Source organism: Ornithorhynchus anatinus, chromosome 4 (genome assembly GCF_004115215.2).
Source record: "Ornithorhynchus anatinus isolate Pmale09 chromosome 4, mOrnAna1.pri.v4, whole genome shotgun sequence".
In the NCBI taxonomy this organism is placed as follows: Eukaryota; Metazoa; Chordata; class Mammalia; order Monotremata; family Ornithorhynchidae; genus Ornithorhynchus; species Ornithorhynchus anatinus.
In genome coordinates, this window is record NC_041731.1 from 98,854,519 (window position 1) to 98,873,048 (window position 18,530).

Genomic DNA, 18,530 nt, shown 5'->3' on the forward strand with positions numbered 1-18,530 from the left:
CCTCATCTGTAAAATGGGGATTAAGACTGTGAGCCCCAACTGGGACAACCTGATTCCCCTGTGTCTACCCCAGCGCTTAGAACAGTGCTCAGCACATAGTAAGCGCTTAACAAATACCAACATTATTATTATTATATTCATGTCTGTCTCCCCCTCTAGACTATAGGCTTATTGTGGGCAGGGACTGTGGGACTGTGTCTGTTATATTGTACACTCCCAAGCACTTAGTATGGTGTTCCAAAATTAGTAGGAGCTCAATAAATATGATTGGCTGAATGACAGCCTCTTAAACACCAGAACCCATTTTTCTACTCTCTATTCATATTCCTCTCAATATTCTATTCTGTTCCAGGCCCTGTACTAAGCAGTGGGTAGTAATCAAGTTGAACACAGTCCATGTCCACATAAGGCTCACAGTCTTATTCCCCATTTTACAGTTGAGGTAACAGGCATAGAGCAGGTAGGTGACAAGTTCACACAGCAGGTATGTGCCGGTGGGGCGATTAGAACCCAGGTCCTATGACTCCTCCCCTCTCAGGGTCACACCTGGAGAGTTTTCAGTACTCTACCAGTCTCGACTAGGGAAGGAGAGTCAAGCAGACCTGTTCCATTCCTAGCTTGGCCAGTGGCTAATGAGTGGAAGGCAATCTGCTACAAGTCAAAACTCACCTGTGCTGGGCAGCAGCAACATGATAGAGAGTTGAGGGCGGAGACTTGAGTTTACTGTGTGGAAGGAAGCAATGGTAAATCATGTCCATATTTTTACCAAGAAAACTGTATGGATCCACTACCAGAACAATTGCAGATGGAGAGTGGGGCGTTCTGGGTAAGATGTGTCCATGGTGTCGCTATGGGTCGGAAACAACTTGACGGCGTAAGACAAGACAAGACCTCGGACTCCCAGGCCCATGCTCTTTCCGCTAGGCACACTGCTTCTCATCCAGGTAATTATTCCATAGAACTGGTAAGATAACTCCCCACGTCAAATCCAACAGACCCCATTCAAAACACTCCCAAAAGCCCATGTCCTCCAATATGCCTTCCCTAAATAATTTTCAGTGTCCCAAGTCAGACAAACTCATTAGCCATCTCTAGCATGTATATACTTATCTTCAGAACTTACTAATATATGTTTATTCAACTATACATTCAGCTACTGGGTTCTAATCCCAGTTCCACCACTTCTCTGATGCATGACCTTGGGCAAGTCACTTAACTTTTCTGTGCCTCAGTTACCTCATCTTACTGGAGATTGAGACTGTGAGCCCCATGTGGGATATAGACTGTATCTAACCTAATTAACTTGGATCTACCCCAGCCCCAAGTACAGTGTCTGGCATGTAAGAAGGGCTAAACAAATACCATTAAAGCAAACAAGCAAACAAGCAAACAAAACTCCCCAAAATTATTGTCTCAGATTGTTTTCTCCTTCTTTCTGTGTCCTACACATTTACATAACAAAGTTATAGTACCTGTACTATTCTCTGACTCAGAGCATGCATCAATTTTACTTTCAGTTTCATCTCCTCTTGAGAATCACTGGCATCCAGATTTGAAAAGACTCAAAACAGAGGGGCAGTTTTCAGAAAGGAAGCAAGAGGAGCAAAAATCCAGTATGAAAAAGGACCTGTAACTATGCGGAAACAATCAGTTTGAAGCAAAGTGGAACTGGTAGGAATTGCTTTCATCTTTTTCTAAGAAACTTTCTACCCCGGAGGGTTTCTTTTCTCCTGCCTCCCAACTCTCCTATTTCCTCCCTCCACTCTCTTAGAGAGACTGGGGGTGTCTTGAGCACATCGTGAAGAGGGAGGGGAGATGACTGTGCTTTGTGGGGACCCCAGTTCAGTAAAGAGGGATGGCTTTTACGACCTGGTGCCATTAACTCTTGGCTATGAGAATCAATGAGCAGTTGGAGAAGGATAAGCCCAGATAATGCACTTCCCTCTCTTTCCCAGCTCTGTAGTCTGTCTTCTTTGTCTTTTCCGGGCAATTTGCTGTGGGGACGGAATGTGTCTATTTTTATAATGTACTCTGCCAAGAACTTAATACAGTGCTCTTTACATAAATTAATCTTTCAATAAATATGATTGAATTGAATGAATGAATTACCTTCCCACCTCCAAGTCTTTTTCAGGGAAACACGATTAAACCACTGTCCAAAGAACCTGAGAATTGATCGGTTGCCCATTTTTTTACATGTTCCCTTTGCTCTACCCACCTCTTCCTGCTCCACAGCACTTGTGTGTGTGTGTGTATATATATATATATATATACATATATATATGCATATAGCTATAATTCTATTTATTTATATTTATGCCTGTTTACTTGTTTTGATATGTATATATCTATAATTCTATTTATTTATATTAATACCTTTTACTTGTTTTGATGTCTGTCTTCCCCCTCCTAGACTAAGCCTGATGTGGGCAGGGATTGTTTGTCTTTATTGCTGAATTGTACTTTTCAAATACTTAGTACAGTGCTCTGCACACGGGAAGCACTCAATAAATATGATTGAATGAATGAATGAATGAGTAAATGCTTACTATGTGCCGGACACTGTGCGAAGCACTGGGGTAGATGCAAGCCAATCAGGTTGGATATAGTCCCTGTCCCGTATTTGGGGCTCACAGTCTAAGGAGGAATGAGAACGGGTATTGAATCCGATCAATCAATCGTATTTATTGAGTGCTTAGTGTGTGTGCAGAGAACGGTATTAAGTGCCTGGGATAGTCCAATATAACAGATTTATTCCCTGCACACAATTAGTTTACAGTCTAGAGGGGGAGAGAGACAATAATAGAATAAATTACGAATATGTACATAAGTGCTGTGGAGCTGAGAGGGGGGATGAATAAAGGGAGCCAGTCAGTTTTCTATGTAATGGTGGCTGAGGCTGTCGTAAAATGACTGTGAGGAGCAGAGGCTCCCATTAGCCAGTGTGGTTTTACAAAGAGTGTAAAATGGAGTTTCACAGTTTCCTGCCTTGAGTGACCCTTTGTTCAGAGTTAAATTTGTTAAATGTTAAGTCTCATGGAGCTTAGTAGAGTCAGAAACTTCCTTAGACCCTGAGGCAGGCACTCAGTAGTCATTCAGTTGCATTTACTGAGTGCTTACTGTGCACAGAACACTGTAGTAAGTGTTTGGGAGAGTGCAATTCAGTAATAGACACATTCCCTGTACACCAGGAGCTTACAGTCCGAAGAGGGAGACAAACAGTTTTATGGGAGATGAATCAAGGGAGCAAGTCAGGGTTACGCAGAGGGGAGTAGAAGGAAAGGAAAGGGGTCTTAGGGAAGGCCTCATGGAGGAAATGTGCCTTCAATAAGGCTATGAAGTGAGTGAGAGTCATTGTCAGATTTGAGGAGGGAGGGCATTCCAGCCCAGAGGCAGGATATGGATGAGAGGCCAGAAGCGATTTAGAGATATAGACGGATGGGGTACAGTGAGAAGATCAGTGTTAAGGAGTGAATTGTGTGGGCTGGGTTGTAATAGGAGACTAGCGAGGTGAGATAGGAGGGAGAGAAGTGATTGAGTGCTTTAAAGCCAATGGTGAGAAGTTTTTGTTTGAGGCAGAGGTGGATGGGCAACCAGTGGAGTTTCTTGAGGAGAGGGGAAACATGTCCTGAATGTTTTTGTAGGAAAATAATCTGGGCAACAGAGTGAATAATAATGATAATAATTATGGTATTAAGCCCTTACTATGTGCCAGGCACTGTACTAAGTGCTGGGGTGAATATAAGAAATCAGGTAGGACGCAGTATGGACTAGAGTGGGAAGAGACAGGAGCTTGGGTAGGTCAGCAAGGAGGGTGATATGGTAATCAAGGCAGAAGAGGTTGAGTGATTGTATTAACATGGAAGCAGTTTGTATGGAGAGGAAAGGGCCAATTTTAGTGATGTTGTGAAGGTGAAACTGACAGTTTGTGATGGATTGACTATGTGGGTTGAATGAGAGAGAAGTCAAGGATAGCGCCAAGGTTATGGGCTTGTGAGACAGGAAGGATGGTGGTGCCATCTACAGTGATGGGAAAGTCAGGAAGAGGACAGGGTATGGGAGGGACTAGAAAGAGTTCTGTTTGGGCTTGTTAAGCTTGAGGCGATGGGAGGACATCTAAGTAGAGAGGTCCTGAAGTGAGGAGAAAATGCGAGACTGCAGAGAGGGAGAGAGATCAGAGCTGGAGAGGTAGATTTGGGTGTCATCCGCATAGAGGTGTTAGTTGAAGCCATGGGAAGGGAGTGGATGTAGATGGAGAATAGAGGAAGACCCAGAGCTGAGTCTTGAAAGCGCCTCACAGATAGGAAGTGAGAAATAGAGGAGGAGCCCACAAAGGAGACAGATAATGAGCAGGTCAGAGAGATAAGAGGAGACCCAGGAGAGGACAGCGTCTGTGAAGCCAAGGTTGGATAATGTTTCCAGGAGGAGGAGGTAGTCGTCGGTGCCGAAGGCAGCTGAGAGATCGAGGAGGATTAGGATGGAGTAGAAGTCTTTGGATTTGGCGAGAAGGAGATCACTGGTGACCTTCGAGAGGGCGGTTTCTGTGGAGTGAAGGGGACGGAAGCCAGATCAGAGGGGGTCCAGGAGACAGTTGGAGGAAAGGAATGATCAATCGACCAATCAATGGCATTTATTGAGCACTTACTGTGTGCAGAGCATTGTCCTAGGCACTTGAGAGAGTACAGTACAACAGAATTGGTAGACAAGTTCACTCTTCACAACAAGCTTACAGCCTAGAGGGTGGAGAGAAAGGGGTGGATTCTACATCTTTTTAAAGGTAGAACCAAAAGGATTTGGTGAACCTTACCAACAAAGGGATATTAGAGAGGTGAGTGTCAATTTACTATTTAATATTTAAGAAATATTAGAGAGGTGAAGAATATGAGAGAGGTGAGTTGAGGATAATCTCAAGATAATATGGGCTCATGATACAGAGAAGATGGGGGGAACGTCTACAATAATGGGAAAGCCAGTGGGAGGAGAGGATTTGGGCAGGAAGATGAGGAATTTACTTCTGCCCATGTTAAGTTTGAGGTGCCTGTGGGACATCCAAGTAGAGAGATCCCGAAGGCAGGAGGAAATGCAAGAAAAGGAGAGAGAAGTCAGGTCTGGAGAGGTAAGTTTGGGAATCATCTGCTTAGAAATGGTAGTTGAAGCCATGGGAGAGAATGAGTCCTCCAAGGGAGTGGGTGTCGATGGAGAATAAAAGTGACTCAGAAATGAGCCTTGAGGGACTCCCATAGATTGAGGGTGAGAGGCAAAGCGGGAGCCTGCAAAAGAGACTAAGAATGAGCAGGCGAGAGATAGGAGGAGAACCAGGAGAGGACAGTGTCAGCGAAGCTGAGGTCGAGTGCTGTTTCCCGGAGAAGGGAGTGGTTCACAGTGTCGAAGTCTGCTGAGAACTTGAGGAGGATTAGGATGGAGTAGAGGCCATTGGATTGGGCAAGAAAGAGATCACCGCGACTTTAGTGAGGGCAGTTTCTATGGAGTGAAGGGAGTGGGAGCCAGATTTGATAGGGTCAAGGAGAAAATTGAAGGAGAAGAAGTCGAGGCAGCAGTTGTAGACCTCTCGCTCAAGGAATCTGGAGAGGAATGATAAGAGGGAGGTGGGGTGCAAATTGGAGGGTGCAGTGGAGTTAAAGGAAGTCTTAGGATAGGGGATAGTTGGGCATATTTGAAAGCAGAGGGGAAGGAGCTACTTCCGAATGAGTGCTTGAAGATGGTGGTCAGGGAAGGAAGAAAGGAGGGGGCAAAGGTTTTGAGGTGTGAAGGGATAAGGTTGGAGGCACAACTTGAGTCTAAGAGAAGGCAGGAGATCTCCTCCTGAGATCCATCAGTCAGTAGAATTTATTGAGCGCCTACTGAACGCAGAGCACTATACTAAGCACTTGAGAGAGTACACTATAACAGGGACAGATGATAGATTCCCGGTCCACAACAGGCCTAGAGGGGGAGACAGACATTAATATAAATTACGGATCTGTACGTAAGTTCTGTGGGGCTGAGGGTGGGGTGAATAAGGGGTACAGATCCAAGGGCAGGTGCGATGCAGAAGGAAGAAGAAGAAGAAGAGGAAGCAGCATGGCCTGCTAGATAGAGCACAGTCCTGGGAATCAGCGTAATCTGGGTTCTAATCCCAGCTCCATCTCTTGTCTGCTGGATGACCTTGGGCAAGTCCCTTAACGTTTTTGGGCCTCAGTTCCCTCATCTGTAAAATGGGATTTAATCTGAGTTCCATGTGGGATATGGACTGTGTCTAACCAGATTAGCTTGTATCTGCCTCCAGCACTTAGTACAGTGTCTGGCACATAGTAAGTAATAAATGCCATAAAAAAAGGAAATGAAGTCTTAGTTGGGGAAGGCCTCTTAGAGAAGATATGATTTTAATAAAGATTTGAAGGTGAGGAGAGTGACTGCCTGATATGATGGGGGAGGATGTTCCAGACCAGTAGCAGGACATGGGCAAGAGGTCAGCAGCAAGATAGATGAGATCCAGGAATAGTGAGTAGGTTGGCATTAGAGGATTGAAGTGCATGGAATCTGTTTAAGTAAGAAATCAGAGGTAAGGTAGGTGGGAAAAAGCAGTGTTCTCTAGTGGGTAGAGCACAGGCCTGGGAGTCAAAAGCACCTGGGATTTTATACTAACTCCCCCATCGATTTGCTCTATGACTTTGAGCAAGTCTCTTAACTTCTTTGTGCCTTAGTAGCCTCACCTGCAAAATGGGGATTAAATTGTAAACCCAAATTGAGACATGGACTCATATATCTACCTAAGCACTTGAATACTATGCAAAAAAAAAAGATATGGCAACTTCATATCCACATCATCAGTCTACGCAGAAATGCATGGGAATCATAAAATAGAAATAAAGAAGTGGTCACACCCTTCAGAGTCTTGCAGTCTAATTTGATGACAAGTGAAGAGGGCAGAACTTTAGATTAACAGTGATGAGATAATATTTTGTATTTCCTTCACAGAACACGACTCCTATTTTTACTCACACACTATCACAACTGAGACTCACAAGGCACATGGGGAATATGGCCTGAAAATAAATCCAGATTTCATGGAATAAGTTGTTGGTGCTGCTTCCTAATCTGAGCATCTCCCTTTTGTTTCCAGGTGACACATTCCAGTAATCATGGCCACCAAGGAGATCATGCCCGACCCCATATGTCTAATCGAGAACTTAAGTAATGGTCAGCTGGCGGTGAATCCAAAGGCGCTGGCCATCCTGTCTGGCATTTCCCAGCGTGTGGTGGTGGTGACCATCGTGGGCCCATATCGCACTGGGAAATCCTATCTGATGAACCAGCTGGCGGGACAGAAGAAGGGTGAGTAGCCTGCTCAGAGCTACAGGTTTCTTTCATTCAGAGATCTCCCAAAGGGCCTCAGTGTTCAGGGAAATACAGAGCACGAAGCAGTTTCTCTTTCCCCTGACCTTGCTTTTTGTTAAAAATTATGGTATTTGTTAAGTGTTAACTCTATACCAAGAGCTGTAGTAAGCACTGGGGTAAATTCAAGATAATCAGGTTGGATGCAGTCCCTGTCCCACATGGGGCTCCCAGTCAAAGTAGGAACAGGATTTAATCGCCATTTTACAGATGAGGAAACTGAGGCACAGAGTGATGAAGCAACTTGCCCAAGAATCCAAGTCCTGTGGCTCCTAGGCCTATGCTCTAGGAAGAGTCGAGACTCTCTTCCACTGAAGAGAGGAAATGTGGGAAGCTTTACACATCTTTCACTAGGAAAATATCCCACCTCTAATATCCCACCTCTTACAGTGTTTCCTAAGAGTTACCCAGTTCATCTTTGCCTCAGGTCTCTGTTGTTCTTTGAGTCAAGGTTGAAATTGGAGGAATTTGCACTTCTCGGTTAATTCCCATTGCTCCAGTGGCAATCAAACAACCCTGGCATTGTAGATCATTTCAGACGCTGTCTCATCATCAACCATATTTTTCTTACCACCACGGGATAGGGTATTTCCTGGGTATCATCAGCAAAGATTGGCAAATAATTAGTCATCCAATGCCCTTCAGTGCCCAAAACCCATATGGCTTTCCATTTCCCTTTGCAGGCTTCTCTCTGGGCTCCACCGTGCAGGCTCACACCAAGGGAATCTGGATGTGGTGTGTTCCTCATCCCACAAAGAAAGACCACACTCTGGTTCTGCTGGACACCGAGGGGCTGGGAGATGTGGAGAAGGTGAGGAAACAGGAGACCATCACTCCAATCTGGCTCAACCCCCTCCTCTAAGCAGCAGCAGCCCAATCTGGACTCTGGTGAACTGCTCTAGATAAAATCTCCATTGGGACCAGGAATGTCTTGTCCTGGACATTGGATCCAGATTAACCATTTTGCACTCGATATATTTTTTCATGGTATTTATTAAGTGTTTATTATGTGTCAGGCACTGTACTAAGTGCTGGGGTAGATGGAAGCTATTCAGGTTGGACACAGTCCCTGTCCCACATGGGGCTCACGGTCTTAATCCCCATTTTACAGATGAGGCGGCTGAAGTACAGAGAAGCTGAGTGACTCAGTTCAGGTCACACAGCAGATATGAGGTGATGCCGGGATTAGAAACCTTGGCCGTGTGACTCTCAGGCCCGTGCTCTATCCATCAGATAACATTTCTTTAACATAAAGCAAAGAAAACGGACATTACTTAGAGAGTTATTGACTCAAATTTTGGACACTGATAGATCTGTTCGTTGTATTTCCCTCAGTCAAGATTCCAGGCTTCAGACTGACCTTCACCCTCCAAGCGTTTGTTCTAGGGGTTCAGGAAGAGCTAGAGATCTTGTATTTGGGTCACATCCTAAGCTTTGTTTTGCTTTGTAGGGGAATCCCAAGAATGACTCCTGGAACTTTGCTTTGGCTGTTCTCCTGAGCAGCACACTTGTGTACAACAGCATGGGCACTATCAATCAGCAGGCCATGGACCAGCTCCAGTATCCTTTCAGTGTTCTCGGGGAAATCACCGAGGCCGGAACAGAGTTTGATTCACTCCTCCCCGGGTGCCCTTCTCTCGAGTCGATTTAACTGAGAGCAAGAAGCAGAATGGAGACAGTTAGGGATACTGAGGGAGCAGAGGATGTAAAGAGGGATGATAGGATGTGGCTATTTCTCCCTCTTTTCCTTAGCTGGGTCCCCAGCTATGTGTCAGAGTTGACAAAACACATCAGGACCAGAGCTGGGCCCAGTCTTGATGGGGTAGATGACTCGGCGGAATTTGTGAGCTTCTTCCCAGATTTTGTGTGGACTGTGCGCGATTTCACCTTGGAGCTGAACCTAGACGGTCACCCCATCACTGAAGACGAGTACCTGGAGAATGCCCTACAACTAAAGAGAGGTCCTTGGGTCACGGGTGGGATTCTCAGATTGAGTAGCGCACCTCAGGAAAGGAATGAAAAGGGCTATGCTCTGGCCAAAATGTAGAGTTTTCCAGCAGCGCTTCTTTATTCTGAGAAAGGAGTTTGTTTAATTTGGGAACAAATGTAGCCAAAAGTCTGGACTCCTGTATTACTATTTCATGATTTTGGAACTTTCCAGTCCTATTCTTTCTGTTTTTCTCTATCCAGTGATTAGTCACTCATAAACTCGCCCCTGTGAGATATGAAAGTATGTTAGATGGGACTTAAACAAAAACAGGAAACGGACAGAGATTGGATCTAGGGACCCACCTTGCTTTAATTTTACAGCCTTCCTGTTTCTCCTCCCTCAGAGACTGATGAAGAAGCCAAACTGTTTAATCTTCCGCGGCGGGGCATTCGGCAATTCTTTCCAACCCACAAGTGCTTTGTGTTTGTCCCACCGACAAACTGGAAAAAGCTCAAGAAGCTTGAGGAGCTCCAGGAAAGTGATCTGGAAACTGAGTTTCTGGAACAGGAAGAACGCTTCTGCTCCTACATCTTTCAATATGCCAAAACCAAGACAACGCAGGGGGACATAGTAATCAACGGGACTCGTAAGTGTCCCTTTACCCCAAGCCTTTTTAATATCACTATTACTATGACCTATAACGAAACTCTGGCAGTAGAGATCAGAGAGCCCCAGATGTACTCTTTTCTATATGGGCTAGAAAACCCGTGACCTAGCCCCACTTTTCATCCTGCTGACTTCTTCTGAAATCTTTGTTAAGACAATTGATATTGTCCCTAAGTACCATCAACCCCAATTTGGTCGCTCTTCTAATCTTTTCTCCCACTCCCTTCTGCATCATCCAGATTTGTTCCCTTTATCCACCTCCCCCCCAGCCTCACAGTTCTTACATACATTACTTGTAATTGATTTCATTGATATTAATGTCTGTGTCCCTCTCTACGCTGTAAGCTTGTTGTGGGCAAGAAGTGTGTCTACCAACTCTGTTATATTGTACAGTCCCAAGGGTTTAGTACAGTACTCTGCACCCAGTAAGTGCTCAATGAATACAATTGATTGATGGGTTGATTGATTAATTTTTAATGGTATTTTTTAAGTGTTTACTAAGTGCCAAGCACTGTACTAAGCTCTGGGGTAGATACAGGACAATTAACTCCCACATGGGGCTCACAGTATTAATTCCCATTTGACAGATGAGGGAACTGAGGCCCAGAGACATTAAGTGACTTTCCAAGGTCACACAGCAGACAAGTGGCGGAGTCAGGATTAGATCCCAGATCCTCTGACTCCCAGGTGCATGCTCTTTTCCACTATTCTCTGCTCGTTGTCCTTGTCCTGGTCACAAGACCTACAGTTCTGATCCATTACAATATTTTTGTTGACTTTGGAAATTCTACCCACAAGTTTCCAAGATACTCCTACTGTCTGAGCGGTCAATCAATTGATCAAACAGTGGTATTTATTGAGCACCCTTTAACTAAGCGCTTAACTATGTGCCAGACACTGTACTAAGCACTGGTGTAGATGCAAGCTAATCACGTTGGACACAGTCCCTGCCCCACATGGAGCACACATTCCTAATACCTATTTTACATCTGAGGTAACTGAGGCACAGAGAAGTGAAATGACTTGCCCAAGGTTAAACAGCAGACCCATGGAGGTGTAGAGATTAGAGCCCAGGTTCTTCTGACTGCCAGGCCTATGTTCTATCCGCTAGGCCACACTGTGTGTGGAGCACTCTTCTAAACATTTGGGAGAGTACAATACAATAGAGTTCATAGATATGATTGCTCTTCTCAAGGAGGTTACAATCTAGTTGGGGAGATTAGATGTTTATAGTTTTACTGTCCACTGAATTTTTTTCCCCTCCACCAAGTGTTAGAAATAATCATTATAACTGTGGTATTTATTAAGCATTTACTATATACCACTCAAGAACACTATTCTAAGTACTTGTGAGGGTACAGTACACAGAGTTGGCAGAAATGTTCCCTGCCCACAGCGAGTTTACAGTCAGACTTGCAGTGCCAAACGCTGTACTAAGCACTGAGAGAGAGAGATGATCTGGCCAGACACAGACCCTGTCATAATCAAAGTAGGAGAGAGGATAGATATTTAGTCCCCATTTTCCAGATGAAGAAACTGAGGCACAGAGAAGTGAAGTGATTTATCTAAGGTCACAGAGCAAGGAAGTGGCAGAGCTGGAATTAGAACCCAGGACCTCTGACTCCGAGACCTGTGACTCCACTAGACCACGCTGCTGTGCATGCATCACTCTCTATATGTGCAGCTCTTCATGTAGAGTCCAGTACTTGTAGACCTTTGATGAATATTAATTGAACAGTCGTCTAAATCAGGGTTCCCGAGTATTGTGAAGGTAATACTTTTCTTTTTCTCAGAGCAAAAACAAAGGCATTTCTGAGGAACAGAAGCAGTGGGAATTTTCTCTGGGGATGTCAGCCTTCCAGTGCTAGCCAGTCAAGTTATGCCCGTCCCTCTGACTTTCTCATTTGCCTTTATTTGCAGGGCTGGAAAGCCTAGTGGTGACCTATGTAGAGACCATCTCCAGTGGTGGCTTGCCTTGCATGGAGAATGTAGTGTTGGTCTTGGCAGAGATTGAGAACTCAGCTGCAGTTAAGAAGGCCCTAGCCTGCTATGAGAAGTTGATGAGTCAACTGAGGTTCCCCACAAACACCTTGCAGGAGCTGCTGGACTTTCATGCGGTCAGCGAAAGTAAAGCCCTTGAGGTCTTCATGGAGAGTTGCTTCAAGGATGAAGGTCAAAAGTTCCAGAAGGAGCTAGGGGTAATTTTGCTCTTTCAACACAGACGATTAGGTCCGTATAGGGAAAAGGATGAGGTGGAAAAGAGAAAAGAAAATCTTTCTTAGAGAAGTAGACATCGAGGGAAAGGGAATTGAGGAATTATGGATTATTTTGGATGGTATTTGTTAAGCACTTACTATGTGCCAAGCACAGTTCTAAGCGCTGACTAAACTGTCTTCTCAACACTCTGAGGAAAATGCTTTGAGAGTGCTTTGGGATCAATGGAAGACCAATGGAAGACCTTCTACTATGTGCCAGACATTGGACTTAGTTTGGGGGGAGATACAAGCTAAAACTAAAATCAGTTTAGGCACAGTCCCTGTCCCACATAGTGCTTAGTCTTAATCCCCATTTTACAGATGAGATAACTGAGGCACAGAGTAGTTAAGTGACTTGCCCAGGGTCGCACAGCAGGCAAGTGACAGAGCAGAGATTAGATCCTCGTTCTTCTGACTCCAAGCCCATGCTCTTTCCCCGAGGCCATGCTGCTTCTAAACTTGTGCCAAAACCTAGATTTTTTTTCATCAATGAACACATTTTCTGAAAGTCTAAGTGAAAAGCCATTTTTTTTGGTCTTTAATAATAATATTAGCGGTAATTGTTTAGTGCTTACTATGTGCCAAGCACTGTTCTAAGTGCTGGAGTAAATACAAGGTAATCAGGTTGCCCCACATGGGGCTCACAGTCTTAATCCCCATTTTACAGAAGAAGTAACTGAGGCACAGAGAAGTTAAGTGACTTGCCCAAGGTGATACAGCAGACTAGTGGCAGGACCGCGATTAGAACCCACATCCTCTGACTCCTAAGCCCATGTTCTTGCCGTTAGGCCATGCTGCTTCTTTGATTTACTGGTGCCTTTCCTTCACACCTGCCTTTTGTCTCAATGCAGAACCAGCTGTTGGAAAGGATGAATGACTTCTGCAAGAAGAATGAGAAAATGTCAACCGATCATTCCTGGGTCTTGATTCAAAAGATTTTCCAACCTCTGGAGGAGGCGGTAATGAAAGGGACCTTCTCCAAACCGGGAGGATACACCCTCTTTCTTCAGATGAAACAAAAACTGAAGAAGAAATATAACCAGGAGCCAGACAAGGGTCTACAGGTGGGCTCTCACAGGCCATTTTAGTCCTGGGGCCTATGTGTTGCTCTTCTTTGATCTGAATCCCATAGGTGGCCAGTACTGACCTTGTCCCCGAAGTGTTTGGGTGAATGTGCATTTCACTAAAGCCTCAGTTTTTTCTGCCTGGTGGAGAAGCTCAGTACGGGCAGGGAATGTTATAGTGTACTCTCCCAGGCTCTTATTACAGTACTATGTTCAGGATAAGCGTTCAACAAATCGCATTGATTGATTGATTGTCTGAGCGGCATACTAGTTGGAAATATTCCTCCATAGCGCTCTCCATGTTGCTGGGGACACAATTTTCATGAGCCAGATGGGTCCTAATCCCAGAAAAATATCTGTCCATTCAAAAAGGGAATTTCCAAACTCTCAAGTGCTAGACCTATTTCTCAACATCTTCCCCAGGAGCCCATCTTTTTCTATACGGGACTTTGTTTACTTCAACTCACCTTGATGAAATGCAGTGGAATGGAGAAGGGTGGGCTGTTGCCAGGGTGGAAACTGACCAAACTAGGCAACTAATCTTATTCTTTTGGAATCCATTTTGTGTGCCCTGGCAATTTAGCTAATTCTTTTGGAGTCTGTTTTGTGTGCTGTAACTTAACCTTATTTTATGTGCTGGGACTTAATCTTGCATAAGTCCCTTCACCCAACCCTTCCATCTGTGAAAATGAGATAAAGCAGAAAAACACCAATCCTGCGCTGTCAACGAGCTAAGCAGAAAACCAAGAGTAGAGAATCATCCATTGGTCATCATCAGAAGCGGGGAAGACAACATACTAGAACAACATCCGAGATGAGGACTCGCACCCACTACCATCAACCATCATAGACTGCTCTTTTCGCCTCTACGGCTGTAAGGGCCGAGTTTGCTCTTACAGCACCAGACTGTCTGTCCTTGCCCATACCGATCGCTATTACTATTGCAATAATAACCCCCTTGGGCTGTGTTGTTGTGACTTGACTCTTTTCTAGAATGTGACATCAGGCACATGCTAGAGGGGTGTTCAGGTGGGAAGCAGAAACTCTGTCACTCAAAAATCAATCAATCAATGGTAACTACTGAGCGCTTACTCTGTGCAGAGAACTGCACTATTCCTGTAAATTCCTCTCCTCCAATTGTCTCCTTGATCCCCTCTCATTTGGCTTCCATCCTCTTCATGCCATAGAAACCGCCCTCTCAAAGGGCACTAATATCTGCTTCTTGCCAAATCCAACTGCCTCTACTCCATCCTAATCTTCCTTGACCTCTCAGCTGCCTTCAACACTGTGGACTGCCTCCTTCTTCTGGAAACATATCTCTCTGGCCATTCATTCTCAGTGTCCTTCTCTGGCTCCTCCTCTGCCTCCTACCCCCTAACTGCGGGGCAGGGGGGCCTCAAGGCTCAATTCTGGATCCCCTTCTATTCTCCATCTACTCCCACTCCCTTGGAGAACTCATTTGCTCCCATGGCTTCAACTACAACCTCTATGCAGTTGATACCTAAATCTGCACCTCCAGGACTGGTCTCTCGCCCTCTCTCCAGTCTCGCATCTCCTCCTGCCTTCAAGACATCTCTACTTGGATGTCCTCCCGTCACCTTAAATTTAACATGTCCAAAAACAGAGCTCCCTATCTTCCACCCAAACCCTGCCCTTCCTCTGACTTTTCCATCACTGTAGGTGGCACCACCAACCTTCTTGTCTCATGAGCCCATAACCTTGGCCTTATCCTTGACACCTCTCATTCAACCCACATATTCAATCCATCGCTAAATCCTGTCGGTCCAACCTTCACAACATCGCTAAAATCCACCTTTTCCTCTCCATCCAAACTGCTACCACGTTAATGCAATCACTCATCCTATCTCGCCTGCATTACTGCATCAGCCTCCTTGTTGTCCTCCCAGCCTCCTCTCTCTCCCCTCTCCAGTCCATACTTCCCTCTGCTGCCCGGATCATTTTTCTACAAAAACATTCAAAACATGTCACCCTGCTCCTCATAAAACTCCAATGGTTGCCCATCCATCTCCACATCAAATAAAAACTCACCATCGCCTTTAAAGCACTCCACCATCTTGCCCCCTTTTACCTCACCTCGCTTCTCTCTTCCCATGACCCAGTCTGCACACTTTGCTCCTTAGGTCCTCACCTTCTTATGGTGCCTCGATCTCATCTGTCTTGCTGCTCGCACCTAGCCCTCATCCATCGTGGCTTATGGAAAGACCCCGGGCTTGGGAGTCAGAGTTCATGGGTTCAAATCCCGGCTCTGTCACTTGTCAGCTGTGTGACTGTGGGCAAATCACTTCACTTCTCTGTGCCTCAGTTCCCTCATCTGTCAAATGGGGATTAACTGTGAGCCCCACGTGGGACAACCTGATGACCCTGTATCTACCCCAGCGCTTAGAACAGTGCTGTGCACATAGTAAGCGCTTAACAAATACCAACATTATTATTATAATCCTGTCTCTAGCCTGGAACATCCTCCCTCCTCAAATCCGACAGACAATTACTCTCCCCTCCTTTAGAGCCTTATTGAGGCATATCTCCTCTGGGCAGCCTTCCCAGACTAAGCCCCACACTTCCTCATCTCACACTCCCTTCTGTATCACCCTGACTTGTTCCCTTTGCTCTTCCACCCTCCCAGCTCTATAGCTTTTATGTACATATCTGGCATTTTTTATTTATATTCATATCTTTCTCCCCCATTTGTGGACTGTAGATATGGAATTTGATTGTTCATTATTGTATTGTACTTTCCCAAGTGCTTAGTACAGTGCTCTGCACACAGTAAGTACTCAGTAAATGCAATTGAATGAATGAATGAATGAATGCATACTAAGTGCATTGGGAAGTTTAATACAATAGAATTAACAGATATATTCCTTGCCCATAACGAGCTCAAAAATGGGATGATTCTGGGTTTCCAGAAACAGGGACAACAAGGCAATGAAAAGGGGGAGTCATCCCTTCTGACAACCCCAACTAAAAAAAGTCATTTCTCTTACCCCAACTCTCTATTTCACATTTCTGACTGGTTGCCTCCTTGTGCCCAGGCTGAGGAGACACTTCTAAAATATTTGCGGTCCAAGGAAGATATGGAGGAAGCAATTTTACAAACAGATAAGTTACTCTCAGAAAAGGATAAGGAGATGGCAGGTAAGGAGTCGATGAAATGTAGCATGATCTAGTGGAGAATGCTTGTGAGAGGGACTCCAGATTTCTGGGTTCTACTTCTTATTCAGGCTTGCGGTCTGCAATGTGATGTTTCATTAATCACTTGTTTTCCAAACCTCAGATTCCTCATCTGTAAATGCCTGCCAACAGGCGTGTTGTAAATTGTTAGAGTTAATGTGAAGTTGCTTTATGAAACAATCAAGATATTTTTAAGAAAGGAACCCTATACAGCATTATTAAGTCTTAGGGTTCTTGATTTACCAAAACTTGATTCTCCTGGGCTGCTTCGAATTCTGTCCAGATTTCTGTCTGCTCCTTAGCTCGGACTCGAGGCGTATGTATTCTGTTGTTTACTGGTTTTGGACTTTCCGAGGGAAATCTGTAAGGCCTGTCCAGAAGAGCTTGCTCCATCCAAGGAGGAGCTATAACAAATAAAGGGATAGGAGGCAGACACAATGGAGTAGGTTTTTTTAATGGTATTTGTTAAGTGCTTACTACATGTCAAACACTGTTCTAACCCCTGAGGCAAATACAAATTTATCACTTTGGACACAGTCCCTACTTAGTCCCATTCTAAGTAGGAGCAGAAAGTGCTTCATTTCTATTCTTTTTGTTTTCCCATCAGTGGAAAAGGCAAAATCTAAGACTGCAGAGCAGGAAGCCAAGCTGTTACAGAAAGTGCGGGAGAAGAACCAGCAAATGCTGGAGCAGAAGGAGAAAAGTTACCAGGAACATGTGAGACAATTGACCCGGAAGATGGAAGAGGAGTGGCAGCACATGCTGGCAGAGCAAGAGAAGGCCATAAGTTTGAAACTCAAGGTAAACATAGACCATCCTCAATCCAGCAATTGGCCTTTCTTCCTGTTCCCAGTTGAAGGTGGTTTGAGTTGGTTTGTGGTGAGAGACCTAGGGGCAATTCTACAGTGTTTTACCTATGCTCTTGTTATATCAGCTTCTCAGATTCTTTTCTCTTTTCCACAGGAGCAGACAAAATTAGTTCAGGAAGGGCTCCACAATGAAAGCAAGCAAATACAAGTTCAAATTCATTGCCTCCAGTCGAACTGTAGGAGTAGCTCATCTAAGTCATCCTGCATCATAATCTGAAGATATTTTATCAATAGTAATCACTTTTCCACATCACCCTATGTCATGGTCCAAAGATGTTTTATCTTATCTTTAGCACCTCTGATGTTAACCTTCAACACTGTGCCTCCATCTCATCTATCTCACAGCCGACCCCTCGCCCTCATCCTGCATCTGGCCCGATAAACCATCCCTCCTCCAATCCGACAATCACTCTCCCCTACTTCAAAGTCTTATTGAGGGCACATCTCCTCCAAGAGACCTTCCCTGACTAAGCCCGCCCTTTCCTTCTCTCCCACTTCCTTCTGTGTCACTCTGACTTGCTCCCTTTGATCTTCCACTCCTCCGAGGCCCACAGTACTGATGTAAATATCTATAATTTATAGATTATAAATTATAATCTATAGACTAGACTGTAAGCTCGTTGTGGGCAGGGAATGTGTCTGTTTATACTGTACTGTACTCTCCTAAGCACTTAATACAATGCTCTGCGCACATGAAATGCTCAATAAATATAATTGAATGAATGAATGAATGAATGAACTCATACATCCGGGTTACCCTGTGTCACAGTCTGAAGATCTTTTTCACCTTTTTTCAACCAGGCCTACAGTGGAATTCCAAAGGTAAACTTTTAACACTCAAAACAGTAGTAATTAGTGCATGCTAGGGCATGCAAATTGCATCATAATCACATTTTTCAATGCAGATGCCATCATCTTACCAACAGTCAATCGTATTTATTGAGCACTTACTGTGGGCAAGTCACTTCACTTCTCTGTGCATAAGTTCCCTCATCTGTAAAATGGGAATAACCTTATGAGCCCCATGTGAGACATAGACTGTGTCCAGCCTGATTTCTTTGTATCTGCCCCAGCCCTTAGAATAGTGTCTGACACATACTAAGCACTAAACTAATACCATTAAAAAAAGGCAGAAAAAAACCAAAACATTCCCCTCTCT

The 18,530-nt window shown here is 44.6% G+C and overlaps 1 protein-coding gene across 2 annotated transcripts; it reads left to right on the top strand.

The window, feature by feature from the left end:
• Positions 1 to 1,527: 1,527 nt before the first annotated feature.
• Positions 1,528 to 18,304, top strand: LOC100092145 (guanylate-binding protein 1). Of its 2 annotated transcripts, XM_029063338.2 has the most exons (11): positions 1,528 to 1,671; positions 7,124 to 7,335; positions 8,079 to 8,206; positions 8,846 to 8,955; positions 9,160 to 9,356; positions 9,729 to 9,971; positions 11,912 to 12,189; positions 13,098 to 13,310; positions 16,364 to 16,466; positions 17,110 to 17,303; positions 17,466 to 17,786. In XM_029063338.2, exons 2-11 carry the CDS (start codon positions 7,143 to 7,145, stop codon positions 17,586 to 17,588), a joined length of 1,782 nt encoding a protein of 593 aa, XP_028919171.1. In that variant the 5' UTR covers positions 1,528 to 1,671; positions 7,124 to 7,142; the 3' UTR covers positions 17,589 to 17,786. The 2 variants fall into 2 exon arrangements, with proteins under 2 accessions (XP_028919171.1, XP_039767815.1); XM_039911881.1 differs by lacking the exon at positions 1,528 to 1,671 and having other exon boundaries at positions 7,129 to 7,335; positions 17,466 to 18,304.
• The last annotated feature ends 226 nt before the right edge of the window (positions 18,305 to 18,530 follow it).